This window comes from Morone saxatilis, unplaced genomic scaffold (genome assembly GCF_004916995.1).
Source record: "Morone saxatilis isolate NCDOM2014 unplaced genomic scaffold, NCSU_SB_2.0 Contig16, whole genome shotgun sequence".
Taxonomy (NCBI): domain Eukaryota; kingdom Metazoa; phylum Chordata; class Actinopteri; family Moronidae; genus Morone; species Morone saxatilis.
The window spans coordinates 7985249-7994245 of record NW_023339718.1 but is presented as its reverse complement, the minus strand read 5'-3'; the positions used below and the strand labels follow the sequence as shown (position 1 = coordinate 7994245).

Sequence of the window (8997 nt, the reverse complement as noted above, 5' to 3'; positions counted from 1 at the left end):
ATACAATCAACTTGTTTTTAACTCATAAATATCTGTAAATTATAATACCAAAACTTATTAGGCCCAATTTGAAATAGAGATGAGAAAGCTGGTCCTGTAAAAACAACACCAAAACTTCCCCCAGATCCATTACAGTATACAATTTAAGTACACAGTGGGTAAACACACTATATTTACTATTTTACTATTTTATTTTTCCAAATATGGACATTTGTGGGAGACTTCCCATTTGCTAGTTGTTGCTTCTTCTTTAATGGCTACAAGTTTGAGAGGAAACCTGTCATGTGTTTGGCAGGTACTAACTATCTCCTTTGTTACTTCTAAACAATAAGGTTGGTTAAAGATGGTAGATTGTAATAGAATTCCCCAAAAATCTGAAAGTGAGCCTAATTAATCATCACATTGAATTTCATATGATACCATACCTAAACTACATAACTGGATACAACAAGAGTTAAGTGAGAAAATATGTTTGTTTTTGTTTGTAATTTGGGTAACTGAATTACATATTTTTAATTATATATATAAAAGGTGTGAGATATCCGATGTTTGTACAGTGTCGCCCTCTAGTGGCTGGTAGCATGACATTTTCCTTATGCTGGTCTGATCTGAAGTGGAGCAAAGGCCTTGTTGTCAGTAGTAGCCATCTCACCTTCTCAGCTGTCAGGCCCAGATGAAGATCATTTATTAAAGAAGCTGTAGACTGGTCTGTTAGTGAGCTGGAAGGGTCAATAGGGATTTTGTTACAACATATATATACAATTTACCTATACATCCTGGGTTATGGTCCTTGATCAGTAGCTGCTTGTTAAATAACTACACATGAAAAAACATTAAAAACAATTGGTGGAATTATTTATTTCAAGCTCTCATGATCGGACAAAACAGTCATCAAACAGTTCAAAGAGTTCTTGAACATATAAACATTTGTTGTCATATGTCATATGTTGTGATAAAAATAAGGTATATTTCAGTAAAAAAGTAAACTTGCCTTAAATACAATCTAATTTATGAAGACAACACATATTCAGCAGTCAATCCATTTAATTTCCCTTCATTTCCAAACATTCATAAGACAGTTTGCAATATATATATATGTAATAAGTATATAGTATATTTCATTAGGTTCGATAATAAAATCAACCATTTCAGTAAAACCATTTGAACTAATGAAACATAACTGATTTTGATAATAAGGCACCGGGTTAAGTAGCCTATAATTTCACTTTCCAGTAAGTGGAATGGTCAATTCACCACACGGAGCGCTGCAATCTGATGTAAACTGTAAAAGAGAAAAATTAGTCAAACTGAAACAAAGTCCAGCGAATATAACTATAAAATACTATAATATACTGTAATCATGTACCATTGCCATTTAAAATACCTGAGTGGAGTGTACAGCGTGAAAGCTGAATGGGTTATGATTATAACTCAAGTCAATCCCAGTCTTCTGATCATAAAGCAATTTCTGCTCACACAAATATGAAAATGTGACCATCAAGCCGTACTCAGTCCAGGCACTGCAGCTACAGCGCAAAGTCCTATATGGTAATACATCACTTAACTTTATGAACAATTGTCCAGTTTAAATGTCTTGAGGTAACACAGCATGATATCATCATTAAATGGAAAATATGTTGTTGTTAACAACACACTACAGAGGCTACCATCATCAGTACTTGTATATGTGTTAGTTTAGGTAAGTTTAAGTAAGCAGTGTAAGTTAATAAAACCAAAAAAAGTGTACAACAGTGTGTACCAGAACAAACAGAACATAAAAAGTGGCTTGTTGATGTACAAATATGTTTTAGTACGCAATGTTCTCGGCCATTAAAAGGTTCCTTATTTCCTGTTTTGAGGCCCATCATCCTTAAAGACTTAGCTCAGCTGACCACAGTCTTGCATGAACCATACTGAACCTCATTAATAGCACATACTGTACCATGTTCTGCCCTCTAGATTTCACAGTAAAATGTTTATGGTGATCATTAATTCCCAACTTATTTGTCTTAGCATTAAAGGACAGTTGTGCAGCAATAGGGTGTTTCCAGCTAGTCATTCTTCTCAGATATACATGTATTTTAGCAGTTAAAATCCTCTTCAAGCTGACTTTCCTGGTGGGGTTTTGAGCCGTGAGATGAGTGAAGGTGTGTGGACGACTGAAATGTTTACTCTGTGAATGGCACCACCTTCTTCCCGGCCACAAACACCTCAACTATGTTGCGATCATCACCTGTCAAAGAGGAGAGATAAACATAAAGTAAATGTTGAGTGGCACATTTTAATCTGAAAAATTTGGACAAATAAACTTAAATGGACACTCACCCAAATTCAAGAACTTTTCCAAAAGAATCTGAAATTGAAGTGATGATAAATTAGCTTTACAATGAAATGAAATGTTCTGCTTTTGTTAATTTCTGTAGAAGTGAGTGTGAATAGATTAAGACCCATTACCAACCTTTGGCCCATCACACTGGATCAGGTCAATGGGTCCACCAGGAGCAGCTACATTCACTCTCAGGGCATCGAAGTCTTTGCCCACTTCAAAGTTCCCCGTTTGGTCATCCAGGGACAAAGCTACAGACAAAACACACCATAAAAGAAGCTGTTGTATGCTCTACCCTCCTGTGAAATTGCAATTAGTCATCATTAAAAATATCTTCCCACAGCAACTGGGTATAGAGTCAGTCATTTGTGCTGCAGCGTTCTAATACAGAGTGATTTAGATTGGGCAAAGACACTTCAGCAAGAAAAAAACACGACAGTTGGTGGAGAATAAGACTAACAAAGAGCCAGAACACTTACTGTTTTAATTGTAATATGTACACAATGCCACTCTGTTACGGAGCGACAGCTGAGTTGAGTGGCTTACCTTGGCTGCCTCCCAGTGTGGCCAGTCTGAACACCTCCTCAAAGGAGAGTGTGTCGTATTCTGGGTCCTGGATGGTCAAGACTTTGGATGAGTCCAGAGCTCTCCTCACAGCATCCAGCATAGAGGCCGAGTAGCCACCTGCCACATCTGACGCGGCACCACAAACACAGACCGGATGAGTCAAATCAATCCAAACGTGCAGACACAAGCACTCACGAAGCAGCATGTACATTTCATATGTTCAGATTTCTGCTAGTTTAGGGCCTAAAATTAAAATACCATTTACATCAGATGTCTTTTTTTTTATTGTTGTTAGACATTTGAACCAGCAAATGTCCACACAGTGATGATGATCATTTGTCCTGTGTGCCTAATCTTTCTGCTGACTGCACTCACTAAAACGCTAAAATGACTGACTGCTATAAAATCAGATAACAAGTTTCTGTCACGGTCTGGCTGTGCCTCACCCTCATTCCTCTTGTTTTCAAGTGTTGCCTGATTCACCAAGGTCGATCAACTTGTACACCTGTGGCTCATCCACTCATCCAAGTTCCTGCAGTAGTCTTTGCCAGATCATTCCATTCGCTAACGTGGTACTAATGCTTTGGTCAAACTCTTATCTAGGTCAGTATATCCACGTGTTACCTGAATCCTGTCTAACCTCATGTTTAACTATGCCTCAGGATCATTACCTTCCTGTGGATCTATGTCTGCTGGCCTTGTCAGTCTGCTTTTCAGTCACCTGTCTAGCTCTCTATGCCTGCCCTGATCCACCATGGAATTCTGGTCAAGCTCTCCAAACACCATCTCTCTTTTACTTTCTGAACAAATCTACTTTGGACTATTGAAAAGCCTCCCAAGTTCTGCTTTTAGATCCAAAAATTAATGTATCATAACAATCTCACTGCTGCAGCAAGTCTTAATCAAGTCTCCAAATCATTAAACATATTTTTAGTGCTTCCTTGTAGCGTAACACACTTTGTAAGATGTGGTCTGGCAACACTTAGAAGTGAAAATGTGCTCTGCCCCCACCTGTTCCCAGCCCCAGTTTCACTTTGTGTTTCAGGACGTTGCGGACATTCAACACTCCACTGCACAACCTGGGCAGGTGGAGAGAAAGAGGTGACTAATACAAAGAAATAATGATCAAAATGTATGTATCGTGTTTCTGTCAAGTGATAGATTAAGGACTAGTTAATTTTACCACATGGATCGATAAAGTTTCATCTGTTGCATTTCTTTTCTTTCTGTTATACTGTATTGCAGTAGTGCATTTTTTTGTAAAATCTCAAATGTTCATGGGACTTGGTTCATGTTATTCGGTCACATATAGCCTTGAGAAACAAAATCAAATACTTACGAAATGTTGGAATTGGGGCAGTGAGACAAAGAAGCTCCTGTCTCTCTGAACAAAGCCAACTCTTCATCACTGAGGTAGCAGCCATGGGCCATCACGGTCTGCAAACCATCATCATCATGAATAATATCAACCATGTTCAGCAATTTTATCCACATTTATATTTTTCTACATGTGTCTGTCTGTGTGTGACTGTGTCCTCACCTTGTCAGTAAGCAGGTTGTATTTGTGATATACGTCGGTGTAAGACTCAGACTCAGGAAACAGCTCCTTTACAAGCTTTACTTCCTCAGCGTTTTCACTGATATGACTCTGGAAATAAACATATACGTGTCAGGCATTAAATTGTTACTTTAAAAGAATCTGGGGCGTTAACTTTGACAAAAGCTGTAGCATTTACAGAGAGAGGTAGAGCCTGAGGGCAGCCAGTGCAATTAAAGAATAAACTAATGCAAAATGTTGTCCTGCAGTTGTTCTTCATTCTTTCTTGTCAGCATTCTACCTTGTGTGTATTTATTTCACTGTTCAAAAAAACCCCACAGGTCCAACACTAAATGGTCTCTATGGCAACAGTCCCCTGTGGACCTAGCCTGGTTTGGTTACCACAGTAAGCTCACCTGAATGTGCAGGTTGTTATTCTTAGCGATTTCTCCCAGCTGTCCCAGCAAGGCTCCTGTGCAGGATGGAGCGAAGCGGGGGGTCACCACTGGCTTCACAAGAGGGTACTACCCACAAAAGAAAAGAAAAAAAGACAGTGGATCTAAAAATCTTGAAAAAAATGTGGATATACCTTGATTTTTTCTTACATCCCTAATTGTTCTGTTTGGTGTATTATACAATCTTACCTTTTTGCCCAAGAGCTCTGCAATGAACCTTGAGGGGACAAAACAATGGTTGTAATTCATTTGAGAAGCCACATTCACAAATTAAATCTTCTATACAAATTACATTTGCAGTTGATTGTGGTTGTAAATCTCTCTCTAAATGTTGTTTTATTAAAAAAGGAAGCAATAATCACTTCAGAATTTGGGGCACACTCTGTGTGATGTATTTCAAAGGTAATAGCTATGGGAATTTAAAAGTTACATTATCGCTGAAAAACAACTGTGTTTGGATGCACAGACAAGAATTATTCCAACATATCTAACTCCCTAAAGATTAACTGTTACATACATCATGGTAATATATCGGTCACTATTATATATTTTATATCACATGTTGTAGCTTTAAGCGCTAAAAGGGAAAACTTCTTTGACGCACACTGAAAAAATTCAGCATAACTAAAGTTTTTGCCTCTGGGAATTTTTTTCTGACTAAAGAATTTTTCAATAATCTGCCTGTTCTCTGTAATTCCCTGCTTTATACCTTTGAATGAACTATTAGTGTTATGTGTTATATAAAGTTTTGAAAGGCCACATATTAGCCTCATGTCCACAGCTCCACATTAAATCAACTGTACACTGTATAGCTAGAGCCAACACAATGGTACAGGCCTTCAAACACATCTGCTATATACTGTATTAAACAGCTGATGATACCTACCGACAGGTTTCCTCTTGAGACTCCTGATTTGTCTCTTTGTAATGTTTCACAGAATTGTTCCTGTCCATACAAACTTTGCCCACCAAGGCACGCTGTCCAAAGTCATCTGCAAGAAAAATAGGGCAGACTGAGTCACAAGAATAACTACAGCTCACTCAGTTAACTGGGTTTTTAGTTCACACCAAGTTTCTTTCTATGGGGCAAAATATTACAGCTTTATTTATAGGGCACACTTTGAGCATGAAAAGCCAACTAAAGTTCTCAGTGGTATTGCACCTAAAGGCAGTCTTCATAATGTCACTTTTGTTTGTGTCAGCATTTCAGGTCCTTCACATGTCAAAGTTAAATCCTGCTGTCACTCACAAGTCCTAATCCCAGTCTTTTTGTATGAATGCACCCAAAGACACACATACCATACATACATACATACATACATACATACATACACATCCCACAAGCACATGCACATAAGAAGAACGTTAACTTAGCTTCCCAGCCCTATATTTTAGCCGCAGTACAGTCACAGTTATTTTTCTTTGTTCTGTCCCATCCTTGGTTAAGTAGACCAATAAAAACTGTACATCATATCTGTTTTGTTATGTGTCTTTACAGACTTACATACAAGACTTGTATGCACATCAGTCTCTCGACAATTATACTTGTTGTATTTCCATGTAATCCAACTGCATAATCCAACACATAAAGCACACTGTCCTAAGGTCTAAGAGGTCTAATCACACAAAGTGGAAACACCTGTGTAAAGGATGATCTGTAAGCATACCATCAGAAATACTGGCCCCTCTACCACAAATTAATTTGGTTCTAATTGGGCTTTACTGGGGCACAATCTTAATCAAATTTGCACTTAATTAAATTACCAGATGAACCAATTAATTGAAACACAGTGAGGCCAGGACCTAGTGACCCTCTTTGCCAGGCTGGTAATTCTGTCTTGATGGAGAGCAGTTTTGGGAAGAGAAGGAGCAGGAAGTTTGGAGCATTGAGGTGCCTACTAAAGTTCAGTAGGCAGGTATGATGCTGTTTCTTTTACAATAGAAAATGATGTTGTACAGCAGAAACAACACAGGTGAAAATAATAACACTGATGATGACTCTGTTCCATGAAGCCCTATTAGGCCCTGCTGGTGTGCCATCACCAGAAGCCTGACACTGGAATAGATAAGTACAGCCTTAATTATATTATCAGCTACACATGCAAATGTCATGTCAAAATGTCTGCTGTGAAAAAGGTCTATATGTCCCTGTGGAAATGTTCTGGTGCCATCCACACCAACGATTTCCTGTTGGCTGTTTATACCAGCAATAAACTGCTGGGTTAAACACATTTTTTCTTTTTTAAATTTTACAGAAAACCTGGCGATGTGTTAATGCTACGCGGATATTAGGTTATTCTTTGTCTTTTTCCACATCCTCAAGATGTGTGGGCGTGCGTGTGACTTGACATGCCTCTGAATCTGCTTTTAGCTTTGTTTAACCTGTTAGGTTGGAACAAATTACACTTTTATCATTCTCATCAATATTTAAGTCATTGCCTGTATAGTTCAACCCACCTTCAAACTGTGCAGGAGTTTTTTTTTCACTAAATGCCTGCAGGTGAGCTATTTCTAGGGTCATGGTATTGTGAATACTGGCTCAATGGAACATTTATTAAAACTGAGCCATTGTTAATTTGATGTCCAAATGAATTTAGTCTAGACTAAAATCACCTGTGTGGGTGGGTGTATGTGAGGACATAGGTGCACCACTCAGTTATGGACAATGAAGGCATGTTATCATTGGTAATTTTGTTGACATATATACTTTTAAATTATCATTAATACTGTTGGTTGGTCATATTTCTAATTCATTCCATATCATGTCCGTTCTGGGTAGCTGTAAAAACATGGAGGTTCAACATGGCTCATTCTAATGTAACAGAAACACAATTCCTATATTCAGGTGATTATACACTAATGAAAACATACCTAATAATATTATATTTCATTTGATTCATCTTCCTAAATGTTACACACTGGACCTTTAAGTAAATGATCTGATACTTTTTTCACCACTGTGTAGTAACACAGTTCTGCTTCAACATGTGTAGTGCTACAGACACTGTACATGATCAGTCATTCAAGGACTGTGAGAGAGCTTTGTGCTACTGTGACCAAATATTTCTAGTAAATCAGGCATAAAATGTGCATATATATCACATTTCCCTGGGACCTTGAACTTTGGACCTGAGTGTTGCCTGAGAAAATATAGCACATTGGATTGTGTGTGCATTTATTATTGTATATTTTATATTTTATTGTCTATCTTTTTTAGCATTAGTGAATGTCTTATCTGTTGTGTAATTGAATGTTTACTTTTAGTATTAGGAAATGTCTTGTCTTATCTGTTGTGCCTGTGCACTTTTTTCTGGTTTCACCGTGAGAGTCAGAAACTCTCGACCGTATGCTGTGCATGTGAAGAAATTGAACATTAAAGCGACTTGACTGGCTTTGACTTTTTGATATTATTATTTTTTTTCTTTATGTAACACAAAGTAAACTAACAAATAAACTCAACACACAAGAAGAAAAGAAGCTGGATGGGTTTTAAATATATGTGTTGGAAATACTCAAACATGCATGTGCATACACACACATTTATGTTGAATAACATCAGTTTTCTACAAAATGGAACTGCTGCTTAGAAAAGGACAAAGGTAATGGTTCAATGACCATGATACCACAGAGTGACTGCCAAAGCCAATGCTCAATTCAGTATGGTTGAATCATTACACATTTGTGTGAACGAGTGTGTGTATTCAGTATTGCATAACATGACACCAAGATGATAAGAACAAGACATAAAGGTGAACAAAATACATGGGTTTCTTTCCCAGTTGAGACTGCCAAGGCAGAGTTTAAAAAACTTAACCATAAAAATTGCTTTCTTTAACCATAGTCAAACAAGGCATATTCAAGGATTATTTTATCCCATTTGGATCCATTATCACAATCTGAGCCACTGCTCTGCATATAACAGGGATCATAAAGCCTGAACATGCCAGACAAGACAATGCTGACCTAACATCCCTGTTTATGTGTTGTTGTGTTTATGCATCACTATGAATATAACTATAAATAAGATTTTACCAGCTATGATTAACTTACAACCACCCACAGGTTACCTACTGTTTTCTGATCATTTCAAACTGTCTGCTGGATGTTTTACA

General features: G+C 37.6%; 1 protein-coding gene across 1 annotated transcript in view; it reads right to left on the bottom strand.

Moving 5' to 3' along the window:
- Nucleotides 1–851: 851 nt before the first annotated feature.
- The window catches only part of gda (guanine deaminase), a 10150-nt gene continuing 2004 nt past the window's right edge, over nucleotides 852–8997 (bottom strand). The window contains exons 5-14 of the mRNA XM_035657714.1: nucleotides 5772–5877; nucleotides 5075–5102; nucleotides 4847–4954; nucleotides 4434–4541; nucleotides 4233–4330; nucleotides 3905–3972; nucleotides 2873–3019; nucleotides 2459–2577; nucleotides 2326–2353; nucleotides 852–2233 (exon numbers count right to left, since the gene is read on the bottom strand). Coding sequence (XP_035513607.1) covers nucleotides 2169–2233; nucleotides 2326–2353; nucleotides 2459–2577; nucleotides 2873–3019; nucleotides 3905–3972; nucleotides 4233–4330; nucleotides 4434–4541; nucleotides 4847–4954; nucleotides 5075–5102; nucleotides 5772–5877 — 875 coding nt within the window. The 3' untranslated portion in view covers nucleotides 852–2168. The remainder of the gene's footprint in view (nucleotides 2234–2325; nucleotides 2354–2458; nucleotides 2578–2872; nucleotides 3020–3904; nucleotides 3973–4232; nucleotides 4331–4433; nucleotides 4542–4846; nucleotides 4955–5074; nucleotides 5103–5771; nucleotides 5878–8997) is intronic.